Here is a 15,605-nt window from a genome sequence, read left to right on the forward strand (position 1 = left end):
TTCCAGTGAAATTGGTTCACTCTTTTCTGTATAGGATGAAGGTGTCTCCTTCTTTGTGGCCGACCTAGGAGATGTGGTGAAGAAGCACCTTCGTTTTCTGAAGAACCTACCCCGGGTCAGACCCTTCTTTGTCGTCAAGTGCAACAGCAGCCCTGGGGTGCTGAGGGCCCTGGCGGAGCTGGGGCTGGGGTTCAGTTGTGCTAATAAGGTAAGGAGAATGATCCCTTCTTCCCTTTTCTGACCTACTTTAAGAGTCCTATTTCATTTTAAGAGTTTAGAGCATACGTTGTCAGAGCTGGGAGGTAAACCTCAGAACCTAGACCTCAAAGCTGGAAAAGGTAGGGTTTGGAATCTTAGAATAGACTGTTGGCATTGAATGATCACCTTTCTTGTTTTTATTGAGTTATTTCAGCCATAACTAACTTTTCATAACCCCACTTATTTGTTTGTTTGTTTGTTTTTTGGCAAAGATACTGCAGTGGCTTGCTATTTCCCTTTCCAGCTCATTTTGCAGATGAGGAAACTGAGACAAAGTTAAGGGACTTTCCTAGGGTGTCCACATATAAATAAATTATATATATATATATATATAGATAGATATGTAGGAATAATCAATGAGTGTAGGCACTAGAATTAAGAACACCTTCCTGAAGAAGGTGATATTTTAGCTGGGATTTAAAGGAAGACAGGGAGAAAAAATGAGGAAAGAGAATATTCCCAGCATGGGAGACAATCCAATGAAAATGCATGTGTTCTATTTGATCCTAGAGGAAATGAGGAGTCATTGGAGGTTATTTTGAGTAGGGGAATGACATGGTCAGAACTGTGCTTTAGGAAAAACTACTTTGATGGCTGAGTGAAGGATATTGGAGTTGAGGAGAGACCTGGGGCAGGTAATGCAATAATCCAGGCACAAGATGATGAGACTAGAATCTTGGGCAATAGTAGAGGAGAAGGAAGGGTATATTCAAGAAATGTTGCAAAGGTTGACTATAGGTTGTATATTGTGGGGAGTGGAATGAGAGATAAACTTCATGGTCCTTCCTTCTCCTCCTGTTACAGCTGGAGAAGGCTGATATATCCAGAAGGAGAAAGTTAGTGATCTACAAAGTTATCTGCAATTTCAGTAATGATGTATGGGCTTTTTACCATCGCTAAATATGTCATCCAATTATTCATTTTATTGAGTTCTCTTGTTACATTCTGGGCTGAAGATGCAGTAACAGGAACCAAGAGGTCTAAAATTGAATCGAAGTCTTTTTGTTGTAGTTGTCGTTGAGTCATTTTGAATTGTGGCACTCTTTGTGATCCCATTTGGAGTTTTCTTGGCAAATTATTGTCATTTCTTTCTCCAATTCATTTTACAGATGAGAAAATTGAGGTATTCAAGGTTAAGTGACTTGTCCAAGATCATATAGCTATTATTAAGTGTCTGAGGCCAGGTTTGAACAGAGGAAGATGAGGTTCCAGGCCCTAGCACGTTATCCACTCTGCTACTTAGCTGCCCTTAAATGATATGAAGTGAAAAAAATAACAGTGGCCCTTCCCCCCTCAAAAAAAAAAAAAGAACAACAACAAAAGGAAAATTTCAAGGTTCAGAATCAGGAAATTTGGGATTCAAGTTTTAAAGTTCTGTCATTTTCTATTTTTGATTACCTCCCTCTAAGCTTAACTTTTCATTACCTCTCTCTAAGTTTCACTTGTCTTACCTGTTAAATGCGGATTAATATTGTAAGAAAAGTGCTTGTAAATCTTAAAAATCATAGAATGGGAACTAAAATGTGAAAAGATGCTGTCTACAAAACAACTGTTATCATAAGAGCAATAAATATTTGAAGAGCCCATCCATAACATTTCATTTATTTATTTTTAATTTTAATTTTCCCCAGTTACATGTAGAAAATTTTTTTGGTTATACATGTACATTCATTTTTGTACATATTTTCTTATGAATCAAGTTGGGAGAGAAAAATAAGAACAAAAAGGGAAGAAACAAGAGAGAAAAAAAGAAAAAATATGAATATAGCATATGTTGATGAATTCAGGCTCTATAGTTCTTTCTCAAAGAAAAAAAAAGTGAATATTGTATATGTTGATTTGCATTCAGTCTCTATAATTTCTCTCTTTGGATGTGGATGACATTTTCCACCCAAAGTTTACTGGTATTGACTTGGATCACTGAACATCTGAGAAGATGCAAGCCTGTCATAGTTAGTTGATTATCCTGGCTGGAAGATTTTAGAGAAGGACAGCTGGTGTGTTGTAGACAGACATTTGGAGTCAGAAAAACTAAATTTGAGCCTGTCAATCATTAACTGTGTCCTAGGGCTAGGCTTACTTTATCACTCTAGATGTCTAGTTTCCTCATCTGAAAATAAGGGGGTTGGATTAAATGATTCCTTAAGGTTCCTTACAGCATTTTGCAAACTGGAAAGGGAAATAACATTTTTTTAATTTCCAATTTTATTTATTTATAACATTCATTTTTGGAAATTTTGAGTTTCAGATTATTTTCCTCCTTTCTAACTCCACCACCCATTGAGAAGACAAGTATTATAATACCCATTATAAATATATGGAATCATGCAAAACATTTCCATATTAAGTCATGTTGTAGGAAAAAAAACAAGAAAAATAAGAAAGTAAAAAAGTATATGTTTCAATTGGCACTCAGAATTCATCAGTTCTCTCTCTGGATGCAAATGGCATTTTTCATCATGAGTCCTTTGGAATTGTTGACAGATCATTGTTTTGACAAGAGTAGCTTTCACAGTTAATTATCATTATTATTGTGTATAGTGTTTTTCTGGTTCTGCTCACCTCACTTAAGCATCAGTTTATATAAGTTTCCCCAGTTTTTTCTTTTTTCTGAAATCATCTACCTAGTCATATCTTGGATTACAGCAATATTCATTATTGTCTCTGGGCTAGGATTGTTAGGGAAGACTTAATGGAGAAGCTTGAAGAGTGGATAGGATTTGAACCAGGCAATGAGGGAAGAGGGGTGGAATGATGAATCTAGGCTATGGGTAACATTGAAGAAGATACATTGAAGAGTGGGGTTGAAAGAATGAGCCTGGGGATGAAATCTAGCTTGATTTGCACTATTGTAATAGATCATCTCCTTTGTAGATCATTTCTTAGTAATTCAGCCTAGAGTTGTTTACCTCTTCCCTCTCTTAAGGCTGATCAGAGAAAACTCTCCTAGGGATTTTAGACACTTGGAGAGACTCCCTCAGGGTTCATTCCTGGATGGGGTAGTGATGGAAAGGGGAACTGTAGGGCCCTGGGATTGACCCCTTGGGTCCAGCTGTATCTCCCTTGGAGTTTGGGATTAGGTGGGAGAAATGAGGGTCAAAAAGAGGGAGTCCTATGCTAAATCGATATATTGACTCTATTTTCTGAGTCTGAAGAAGTATTTTTCTCTCCCTCCCTCCCTCCCTTCTTCTTTCCTTCCTCCCTCCATTTCCTTTCTCATTCCCTCCCTCTGTTTCCTTTCTCCTTCCCTCCCTCCCTTTCCTTTCTTCCTCTCTCTTTTTTTCCCTTTCTCCCTCTCTCCCTCCCTTCCCTTTCCTTTCTCTTTCCCTCCCTTTCCTTTTCTCCCTTCCTTCCCCTTCTCTCCCTTCCTTCCTTGCTTCCTTCCATCTCTTTCTTTCTCCTTCCTTCCTTCCTTCCTTCCTTCCTTCCTTCCTTCCTTCCTTCCTTCCTTGTTTCTTTCCATCTCTTTCTCTCTCTCTTCTTTCTTCCTTCCTTCCTTTCTTCTTTGTAGGGAATTTCTGTCTGTATCCTCATGTCTTAGAGAGTTGATCCACGGACATCAAGATTTAAAGAGCTTGTCTAGAATTATACAGTCAATATTATACCAGAGATGGGACTTGAACTACACTGTGACTTCCTGACTCTGAGGCTGCTTGTCATTTTCATTGGGCCAGGCTGCCTTTTATTGAATTCTTATCTACCATTTAACATCCTAACTCCAATTCCAACTCCTCTAGGAAGCCTAAGTTTCCAGTTAGCTCATGGGATTGTGATTAACCCTACTGGAGTCTTGCTGGGTAAGGTCCAGGATGAGCAAGGACAGAGCTCAGTCCCTTACTGTCCTTGTAGGCAGAGATGGAGCTGCTACGGCACATTGGGGTCCCTGTCCACAAGATCATCTATACCAGCCCATGCAAGCAGGCTGCCCAGGTGAAGCAGGCTGCCAGGCTTGGCATTCAAGTGCTCAGCTTTGACAACGAGGTGGAGCTGGCGAAGGTGGCGAGGTCCCACCCCACTGCCAGGTAGGCTGATTGTAAGGAAAAGTTTCCCTAAGAGTCATCCAAAGGGGCCAAGCTTTCCTGGGGGGAGGAAAGGATTCCCTAGTATTGAAAGTCTTCAAGAGGAGGCTGGATGACTATTGATGAGTTCAGAATTGAGAATTGAGATGCAGTCAATGACAATTTCTCCATATCATAGATTTAGAATTGAAAAGAGACTTTTTAAAAGGTCTAACTCCCCTCACTTTATTGAGAATGATGACTCTGAGGTCTCAAATAAATTAACCTACTTGTCTAAGGTTGCACAGAGCAATCTGAGGAGCCGAATCCAGTCTTCAGATCAACAACACAGGCTGTTGTAGGGGTATAGAGGTGTGTGTGTGTGTGTGTGTGTGTGTGTGAGAAATTCTTGTTCAGATGCAAGTTGGACTTTTGACTTCTAAGGTCTTGTCCAGCTCCCAAAGTTCTGAAGCCTGGCGTCAAAATCTGGCTCTGCTCTTTAATAGTTATATGTGACCTTGATGTAGTAATTTCCCTAGTTTCCTCAGGTAGAAAATAAAAATGTTGGATTGTCTTTAGTTGGATTCAGTAAGCCTTAATGATTCTATAACTAGTTTATCAGTTTTATTAAGACTGATGGAACTTGGGAGTTGGTTTGTGTGATCCTGGACAAGCTACTTACATTTTCTGGGTCTCACTATCCTCATATGTAGCTCCAGCCTCCCAGAGTAGTTGTCAGCATAAAATGAAATAATATTTATAAATTATTATAAGTATATAAATATTGGGAGAAACAATTCATTTGGACCCTTACTCTATTCCAATACATTAATCAATTTGGTAGAATCATATCAAAGTTCTGTATATAAAGGCCTCAGAGTTATGAGCTGCAGATTCTAAGTCACTTGCTCAATTATATAGGAAGTTAATTAGAGGTCTTCCTCCTTTGGTTTTGCTGCCTTGCAGTGGTGACCAAGCTCAGTGTGGTAGAGATCACAACTATACATGGAAAGTCCCTCAAAATATTTTTGTGCCTCTGGACCAATCCTTGTCCAGTAAGAGCGGGTGACCATCGTATGACCATATGTATATATTATATATAAATGTTACATATAATATACTAATATATGGTTTGTAAAATTTTATTATAAATTATTACTTGTAAAATTAAAGGTTTGGACTAGATTGCTCCTATGAGCCATTCTAGTTTTACATTAATGAACCTTTGCTTTTAAATCATTTAACTTTCCATCTCTCAGTTTCTTCCTCAATTATGTGGGAATAATAATACTCACATAGCATTCACCTTCTTATATTCACCTTCTTATATGAAGAAAGGTATGCCGGTAAATGTTTAACAAAAGATTCTCTGGTGGAGAAAATGGATCTTGGCCATATTTTAAACATTATTAACATCTTCTCCATCACTTCTAAAAACCACCAGAACAACAACATGCACCCTGATTTGTAGTATTTATTGGTTCCTGAGGAGTAAAATGTTCACCCTGAATATTTAACAATGGGCTCTCTGAAGCTGGGCAGGATATACTGTAGCACACTGCAGATTGAAAAGCTTTAAGTAGGATAGAAATTTGGGCTACTGTCAGTGGCACCTTGAGGGTAAGGATGGAGGTTGTGGGCAACTTTCTTGAATCTGACTTTTTACAGTCTCTCAGCTGAGAGATAGAAACATAGATTTTGAATTCAGATGTGAACCTCAGTTAATCAAAGGACTAGGCTTCCAGAGCAGGGAAGAGGGGGGGGAAATCTCACAGGTCAATTAAGTTCAAGACCTTCCTCTTATAGAGGAGGAACAGGCTGCATAGGTTACCATGAATGGCAATAAATTGGCCAGGGAGTCCAGTGTTGCCCATTTTACAGATATGGTCCTATGACTCCAGATCCTGGTATGATTTGCCATATACTAAGTAAGGGTCCTATAGGTTCGTAAGACCCTTAGCCGATGTCGATATTCCTTAAAAGCAATAAATCCCTACGTGAACAATTTGAACAATAAATACGTTTTTTTCCTATACAATCTAGAATTGAGGATTCGTTTTGGATCTAGGAGCTTGGGACCAGATGGTAGAGGGCCCGAAAATGCCAGTGGCCGGGGAAGAATGTGGAATGATTTTGAAGGGCAATAGGGAGCCACTGAAGGTTTTGATGATGAGATGAAGGTGGCCAATGAAGAAAGAAAATGTATATTACTTGTCTGTGGGGTCACTATGTGAGACCATATGGTACTATTCATACTTTTTAGTCCAGCCTATCTGGCTCTATCTGGTCCAGGGTGATCTTCCTGTCTGAGGAATCCCCTGGCTATGATCTCAGTAGCATCTGTTATAGAGAGGGGGAAAAAAAGAGAGTCAGAGGTGGGTGAAGAAATAGAGATGCCTAAAAACTGGAGATGGTGGCCTGTGGTAGGAAAATACTAAGGCTAAGCCACAGCTTTGGCTCCTCAGACTAGGGCGTTGGGGGGTATGTGCCCACCATGGCTCCCTTGCTGGGGATGCTTGCTAGTTGAATGGTTCTAAGCCAGGTAGTCTGCAGCCTGCTGGCCCAGGAGAGATGTCCTGGAGGAGCAGCAAGCAAGAGAACCCTGTGGAGGGGGGGTGGATCTCCACCCAGCGGGGAGGGCGGGGTGTGCGTGTCTCCCCACAGGATGGTTTTACGCATTGCCACAGATGACTCCTGCTCTCCTGCCCGCCTGAGCATGAAGCTCGGTGCTACTCTGAAGTCCTGTAGACACCTGCTAGAAACTGCCAAGAAGATGAACATGGATGTGGTGGGTGTTAGGTCAGTGAATGTTCCTCCCAGGTGACCTGCCTCCTCTGGGTGGGTGGAAACCATGTCATAGCCATGTCCCAGCTGTGTGATGTTATGAAAGTATGTGAGAATAATGGAAGGAAGGATACTCTGGGAATTTTAAATTGGGTTCTCTTAGGCAACAGCAAATCACTTAGCAATCACTTCCCAGCTGATTAATCTCACTGAGTTGATTAAGGCTGGTTTGTCTTACAATTATTCATTAGTGTTATTAGGAAGAATCTGACGAAGGCATCCCAGAGGGATCACTGACTTGATGACTTTGGCAGCCAGCTGACCTTTTCAGGGGTGGGATTGGGAAAGGGCATGGGGAAAATTACAGAACCCCTCTGCCTAGACTCCTATTAGAGATGCCTCCACATGACTTTGTCCTTATTAGCTGTGTTTTATCATTTCCCTGGACCTCCATCTCTGCATCAGTAAATTGAGGGAGCTGAAGTAGGTGGCCTTTTAAGCTCCCTTATGATTCTAACATTTTATATGTCAGACATTTCCCTCTTTAAATATCCTCCCAATACATTTTTAATGATGTCTTGTGTTTTGACGTTGGCTAAATTTCCCCTTGTAACCCACTTCTCTCCCAGAATACAATTTTTTATATCAGATAAGTGGTGACCCCTTTTCTACTTTCTTTCTCTGTTACCCAAGGTCCTTTATTTCTCTGGGTTCAGTTGCTTCCTCTGTAGAGTGGGTATATTTCTTTTAACTCTAAGACCTACAACTCTGTAGCTGGTAGGGTTGAGGAGGGGCTACTTTTTCTCCTCCTTCTCCTTCCCCTTCCCCTCTCCTCTCTAATTCCCTCTCTTCCCTTCCTTCTGTCTTCCCTCTCCTCCTTCCCTTCTTCCTTTTCCCTTCTTTTCTCCCCTTCTCCTCTCCCCTCATCCTCCAGTAAGTCCTTCTCTTAGAACAGGATTCTTTCTCTTTAGTTTTCATGTTGGAAGTGGCTGCGCCTCCGACCCTCAGGCCTTTACTCAATCCATCGCAGATGCTCGCCTGGTGTTTGAAATGGGGACTGAGCTGGGCTACCGGATGCACATCCTGGATCTTGGAGGTGGCTTTCCTGGCACTGAGGACTCCAAAGTCAGGTTTGAAGAGGTAAAAATCTAATGATCTGTGGGCTCCTTCTCCCAGGAAATCTCAGAGGATCCTGTTTTGGGGCAGGGGGATGCACAGAGGCTGTGGGAATAAACTCCACCAAGAAGCTTCAGGTTCCACCTTAGCCCAGCCCTCCCAGCTCTGCCATTATATCAATTCAGTAAACATAGAAGATGATAGAATCAGAGCTGTGACCCAGTCATTTGGTTCCATGACTGTTTTATATTATGGTCCTGGGCACTTTGGATATAAAGACAAAGGAAACAATCCCTAGTCTCAGGGAACTTACACTCTACGGAGCAAAATGCAGCTCAAGCACTCCTTCTGTTCTCTACTTTCCTTCCTCCTTTCTCCACCCCCCAGATGACCTCATATCTACTTTTGTTAACCTCTCCCAATAGAATAAGCTCCTTCAGAGGGACTGTTTTCATTTTTTCTTTGTATTCCCAGAGCCTGGCACATAATGGGCATTTAATAAATTCTTAATGATTGACTGAACACGTGCAGAGAAATCAATTTTTATAGAAAGTAATTTTAAGAGTTTGAAAGCACAACTTTGAGAGGGGAGGCTCAGGAAAGATTCTGGACCTTGAATGATGTCCTAAGGAGAACAAAGTGCTGTTTTCCTATTGCTGAAATAAGTGGTGACAAGGGAGGAGTTAGGGAGGGCAGAACAATAGGAGGACGATTGAAGGGTCCTAGTAAAATTTATTTATATTGTAGCTTTCCTTCCCCCAATTTAGACAGAGTCCTCGACTTGTAGTCATGAGAACTGGATTTGAGTACTGGCTCTGCTACTTGACAGGTTATGTGCTAAATCTTTCTGAGCCTTAATTTCCCCTCTTGTAAAATGGAGAGGTTAATACTTGTCTAATCTGACTACTCCACAGACCTTTTGCTAAGGATCAAAAGCAATAAAATATGTGAACTCTTATCTGTAATGATCAACTGAAGTAACAATAACAGTACTATTGATAACAATAATGCTTTTTTATGTTACTTGTGATTTCCTTCACTTACATAGAGAGCAGCTCCTCTCTGCCTTAGTATGTGGTCTTTACAGGTGGCTGTGACCCCAAAGCTTTATCTCTTAGTGGCTAACCCTTTATTGGTGAATTTCTCTGCACTTAGCTGGGCTGATCCTTTGGATTCCAGACACATCACCAGTCCAAACTTAGGAAGTTTTTAGAACTTGTTCCCAGCTGCTCTAGCCACTGAGAACCCGGGGGTCTCATCTAAGCACTGGTGAAATCATCTTACATATGACAAATTGGTAGCCTGAAAAGGGAGAAGAAATTTGCCCCTAAGAGCTCAACATAATAAGGTGAGAGTTGGAATTTAAATTCTGGTCCATGGACTTCAAATCCAGGACTTTTCCCAGTCCTCTAAGAAGGAGAAAGAGCAGCAGTGGGCATTCATGACTGAATACTATCAGCATTCTTGGAACAGGACCAATGACCTGATATGCACAGGGAACTCTCGATGAGGAAGCTACCTCCACCACTGCAAACTGACAGTCTCTTGTCTGGGGTTTTTTAAACTGGTCATTTGCCTAGAGTCACAAGGAGGTCTTTAATAATCATAATTTTTTTCCCTTAATCATCCTCTCTTACTATTTCTCTTTGGGTTTTGAGGAGGTACCTGAATTGCTAATGCTGGGTATTTTTCTAATCATCTACTTGGCACAGTGATTGGATTGCCATGCTTGGAGTCATCTTCCTGAGTTCAAATCTGGCCTCAGATACTCACTAGTTATGGTGACTCTGGGCAAGTCACTTAACCCTGTTTGCTTCAATTTCTTTATTTGTAAAATAAGTTGGAAAAGGAAACGGCAAACCACTCCAGTATCTTTACCAAGAAAAACCCCAATTTGGGGTCATGGAGAATCAAAAATGAACAACAAAATTAATTAAAAATTTAAGTTGTAGAGGGAGGAGGAACTTTGAAGAAGTGTACTTGAAACAAGGTGTTAACTCAGTGGAATTGATGAAATGATTGTTTTCTAGTTCACATATATACTTAGTACTTAATAGGATGATGTAATGATTCTCTAGTTCACACATACTCAGTATACTGTAATTGCAATGGGGTATATAAGGGTTAAGAAGGACTGGAAAATAGACATTCTATCTTTGACCAGCCTTGTGGTGGCTCTCATGCCTCCTGCACTAAGATCAAGACTGGGTCAGAATAAAGAATCTAGACTATTCTTGACCATTTTTGTGATGTCTATCCTGGTGAAACCAAGGCTCATCTGAAGGACCTCCAGAAAGCTAGCCTGGACATTATATTGTTTACTGCTGCTTCTGAACACTGTACTTGCAAGTGGTGGAGAATACTCCCTGTCCTTTTTCTTAAGGAGCTCACAGCCTAGGAAAAACAGCATGTGATGTCTCTGATAGACACATTAAAAAAATGATTTTTTTCCCCCACACACTATGATAGGACAGAAGCAAACGCAGACCAACACTTTGACCTCTACTCAGATAATTGATTCCATTTTTGGTGTGTCTGTTTCTTTGCTACCTTTGCTGGTTGCAGGGAGGTGGAATCTTTTTCCACTGACCTTTTTGATCCTTGGAGATGCTAGCTCACCAGGGATGGGACCTGATTCTGTAGTAGCTGCCTCTTACAGGGTTTATTCTTGAAAAGCAATACTTCAAGGGCAGTTTGATGGTGAAGTGGATAGAATAAGGACTCTGGTGTCAGGAGGACCTGAATTCAGATCTGTTTCAGACACTAGTTGTGTGACTCTGGACAGGTCATTTAATCTTAATATCTCCCAAAAGAAGCAAAATAAAAAGAAAGGAATACTTAAATGGGCTTTTAATTCCATCATTTGGATATTCCCCTATCACAACCTTTTCCATGCCCTCTCATCCTAGATATAAAGTGTACCTTTTATGGCAAAAGGTAGGCAGGAACCCTGGATTTTGTGGTCAGAAGATCTAGACTTGAACCATATCTTTAAGTATTTGAAGATATCTTTTAAGTATTTTGTCTTAGAGAGGAGTGATTAAGTTCTAGAAAATCACAGGATTTTGACTTAGAGAAGATCTAAGAGAGGTCTCAATCCAATCCATACCTGAAAGGAGCTTTCCTTATCAAATGCATATCTGAGGCACAGTCAGGCAATTCAGCCTTTTTGCTCATAGTCTTCCAGAGGAAAGAAACCCATCGTTTTCCTAGGTAGCTCATTCCACTTGGACACAGCTCGAAGTGTTAGGAAATTTTTCCTAATGTCAAGCCTAAATTTGCTTTTTTGCAATTTTCACTAATATTGGGGGCCAAAGTAGACAGGTTTAATGCTGCTTTTCCAAGTTCTACTTGGCCCCAGGTTTCAGAATTATCAACCATGGGATGGTGGAGGAGGAATTTCAAAGAATCCCTATTCTGGTAGACATTGGATTGAGTAATTTCTGAATTTTATTCCAACTATAAAAGTAAGATTTTTATTTCTAGACAGAATGATTTTTTGAGCTGAGATTTCATTTCTGGAGGAATCTGAGGGCTTCTTCACCATTTCCCTTCTTTACCTTTCCTGGCCCCAGATGGCTTCTGTGATCAATTCAGCCTTGGATATGTACTTTCCTGAAGGCTGTGGAGTAGACATTCTGGCTGAGCCTGGACGCTATTATGTGGCCTCTGCTTTTACCTTGGCTGTCAGGATTGTTGCCAAGAAGGAAGTTCCATCAGATCAGGCTGGCTTGGATGGTAAGTTGCGTGGGGGTTTGGGGGTGGGGAAGATGGCCAAGGAAGCTTGGTGTCCTTTCCCTTGGGAGGTTCCTCTTAGGCTGGTTGGGTTTTATGCAGGCACGATGTCAGAGTGTGAACAGACTATACGAACCACATGCAAAAGGATCTGAGATGACATCAGTGCTTGGAATTGGCCAGGATTAATTTGAGAAGGCTGCCTGGAGGAGGAGGTAGCTGTTTGGCAGGATTTGTGGGAACCTGGCATGGCAGAGATGGGAAGAAACATTCTGATCACGGGGACCCAGATTGGGTGGAGGAAGTGGGGGATCCTTCCTCCTGCTACTTCTTCCTTCACCTCCCAAGCATATTGTGAAGGTGGTCAACAAGATAACTGTTACCAAAGGGTATCTCTGTACGTAGAGAACCATATGCTTGGAGTGGAGGAGGCTGTGCTTTCCTTTTTGCCTCTCCTCAATCCATAGCCTCATAGAATTTAAAGCTAGAAATATTCCAAGATCATAGATTTAGAACAGGAAGGAACTTCAGAGAGCATCTAATTCAATAGTTCTCATTTTACAAAAGTCCCAAGAAGTTGAAGTGTCTCTCTCTCCCCCCCATCACAAAGATAATAAGCAGAGCTAGTATTCAAACACTTTTTTTTCCCACTGCTTCCATAATATCTCAGGAAAAGGATCTTAGAGATTATTTAGTCCTGCTTCCCCATTTTACAGATGAGGAAACTGAAGCCCAGGGGTGTAAAACAATTTGCCCAAAGTGATTCAGATAGTCCATTGCAAAGCTAAAATTTGAAGCTGGTACCTGTGGCTCCAAATCCTTTCTCTTATGCTATGTTGCCTTTCCTTTTGAGGGTGATTAGCAATGGCCTGGCCTCTTGGGCAGAGGGGAACCCCGGTCAGCTTGTAGGGACGGCCTACTGGGAGGAGGAATCTATCATTGCAACTCCAGGAAAGCCCAGGGAATTTCCCTGGCCAGGGTTTTGACTATTCTCCCTGACCCTCTTGCCCTTCCCCTTCACAGAGGAAGACGGGGCCTCTCCCAAGAGTATCGTGTACCATATTTCTGAGGGTGTCTATGGAGCCTTCAACTGTGTCTTCTTTGACAACGCTTGTCCCATGCCCATCTTGCAGAAGGTAAATGGGATAGAATGGGAGGCTATTTTTTTCCATTAAAAAGTTTAACTTTTAAAAATCTTTTTCATGTAGGCAGAACTAATAAGAGAAAAAATATTCCAACCAGGTTCCTTGATAGAGCTACTGCATGGTACATGTAACTACTGTAGTCCCTAGGAAGCGTTCCCCCATCTCTGCTTATTTCAGAGCTGAGCCTTTTGTGGGGAGGGTCAGAGGTACGTATGTAAGATAAACTTTAGAGGCAGCACATAGCCTGGAAACATGGTTGGGGATGGAGTTAGGAGACCTGGGAAGAGTCTTGGCACTAACACTGGCTAGCTGTGTGATTTTGGGCAAATCACCAAAGCTCTGAGCCTCAGTTCCCTCGTGTATAAAATGCAAATAATGAGTACCTCCCTCACAGGATTGACACAAAGAAAAATACCTTGTAAATCACAGAGTTTTAGAGGGGAAGGATGCTTAGAGCTGGAAAAGACTTTGGAGATCATCTTTGATCCCCTTTATGCTCTTCTTTTCTCTGCCAGATGACAGGACCACAGAATCGTAGATTAGAGCTGGAAGGAACTTTAGAGAATATCTAGTTTAACCCTTCCTCTTTCCTTTTATAGATGAGGAAACTGAGGCTCACCCAAGAAAGGGTAGTGACTTGCCCAATATCACACAGGGAGCCAGTGAGAGATCCAGGTCTCCTGAGTCCACATCCCATTTCAACTCATTCCCTTACAGTTCTGTAGAAATGTGACCTATTCTTGACCTAAATGAATGATTAAAACATGAATTAAGCACTTACTGTCTGCAAAGTATATTTTAAGTTGAAAAAGCAGTCTCTGCTCTTGCTCATATACTTTTTTTCCCTGAGGCAATTGGGGCTAAGTGACTTGCTCCAGGGTCACACAGCTAGGACATGTTAAGTGTCTGAGGCCAGATTTGAACCCAGGGCTCCTGACTTCAAGGCTGATGCTTTATCCACTGCGCCCGGAGCTCATATTCTAATAGGGGAAGATATTGCATAGGGAATTTCAGCTGTAAGGCAGATGGGAACGTCTCCTGGTCATTGCAGGTAGTCATAAATTAAAATGTTGATGACCGTCTGAATATCATTTCTACTGATAAAATCTTATCGGTTTCTGATGTTGAACCATTGGTCAGTGGCAAGGAATGTAAGACTAGGATTTGAACCCAAACTTTCTTATTGAAAGCCTAATATTTCTAGTACACCAAGCCGCCTCCTTTTAGCAATGCTCCTTTCTCTGGGTTCATTTGCTTTTGATGATAGCTCCAAAGGCAGGCAAGGTATATACAGGCTCTCAAGAATGGCTAGCCATAGTGCAATATCTGGATAAGCCACCAGGTGGCACTCCAATCCATGTATTAAATACCTTGGAGAAGGTGCCCAGGGTTCTGAGTCCCTTTGCTGTTCTTGGACCAATGGGATTATAAGGACTTGAGCATGAATTGGGCTGCCCTGAGGCAGAGTTGTGCAAAATTGTCAATCGCACATTCCCCCAGTTATCCTGAGTCCCTTTGCACATGTGCAAACTACCTTGGTCCAGGCTCAGTCTCATGTGGTTCAAGATATAAAGCAATGGGGACAGCCAGGTGGTACAGTGGGTAGAGTACCAGAGCACTAGCCCTGAAGTCAGGAGGACCTGGGTTCAAATCTTACTTCAGACACTTAACACTTCTTAGCTGTGTGACTCTGGGCAAGTCACTTAACCCAATTGCCTCAGCCAAAAAAAAATTATAAAATAATCATTAAGTGAAAAAACCATTAAGTTGTTTCCTTCCCAACTCTGTGTGGCTTGAAAGAATTAATCACACATGGTTTGTAGAGAATACATGGACTAAAGCAGACATTGGCAATGAACAACCTTGGTTTTAAAATTGCCGGGTTTCTGAACAGCCTTCCTGTTGAGCCCTCAATTCCCCAACCTACTCAGAGGTCAAAGAAAGAAGAGGTGGAATAACTGGTTCACCAGAATCAGTGTGTCTCACCATGACAGTCACGCATTCTGAGTCCTGGAGAAGCTAGCAGTTATTTCCTGGATGATCCCCAGGCAAAACCTGGAGGGAGGCCAATGATTTAGTAGGATTAGAGGTCATTGGAGGTTCTTTGTTCAGGAATAGCTATTGCTTGGGCCTGGGTGGCTCTGTAACCATCTGGTGAATTCATGCTGTGAGTTTCAATGTTTCTGCTGCTTTTCTCTCTGAAGCTATTTGGCCCATTTCCTTTAAAGCAAGTGGCTTTTTAAAATATCCCCACTTTGGGGAAATAGAGAGCATGATTTTTTTTTTTTTTAATTTGCTGAGGCAATTGGGGTTAAGTGACCTGCCCAGGGTCACACAGCTAAGAAGTGTTAAGTGTTTGAGACCAGATTTGAACTCAGGTCCTCCTGACTTCAAGGCTGGTGCTCTATCCCCTGTACTATCTAGCTGCTCCAATAGAGAGCATGATTGACTCTATAGGCAATTCGATTTCATATTGTCTATTTCTTTGGGGCTTTTAGGGTTGGGATGAGGAGGAGGAAAAGAAAAAAAAATAACTTCAAGTTGGTCACAAATAATCTCATTATTATAA

At 41.5% G+C, this 15,605-nt stretch overlaps 1 protein-coding gene across 5 annotated transcripts in view; it reads left to right on the top strand.

Annotated features, from left to right (window-relative positions):
* Positions 1-15,605, top strand: part of AZIN2 (antizyme inhibitor 2) — a 54,812-nt gene that overhangs the window by 22,544 nt on the left and 16,663 nt on the right. For 4 of the 5 annotated variants that reach the window (XM_051987881.1, XM_051987880.1, XM_051987882.1 and 1 more), the window contains exons 4-9: positions 35-208; positions 4,108-4,280; positions 6,921-7,055; positions 8,012-8,180; positions 11,732-11,894; positions 12,915-13,027. In XM_051987881.1, coding sequence (XP_051843841.1) covers positions 35-208; positions 4,108-4,280; positions 6,921-7,055; positions 8,012-8,180; positions 11,732-11,894; positions 12,915-13,027 — 927 coding nt within the window. The remainder of the gene's footprint in view (positions 1-34; positions 209-4,107; positions 4,281-6,920; positions 7,056-8,011; positions 8,181-11,731; positions 11,895-12,914; positions 13,028-15,605) is intronic. The other variant, XM_051987883.1, reaches the window with a different exon arrangement.

Source organism: Antechinus flavipes, chromosome 3 (genome assembly GCF_016432865.1).
Source record: "Antechinus flavipes isolate AdamAnt ecotype Samford, QLD, Australia chromosome 3, AdamAnt_v2, whole genome shotgun sequence".
In the NCBI taxonomy this organism is placed as follows: Eukaryota; Metazoa; Chordata; class Mammalia; order Dasyuromorphia; family Dasyuridae; genus Antechinus; species Antechinus flavipes.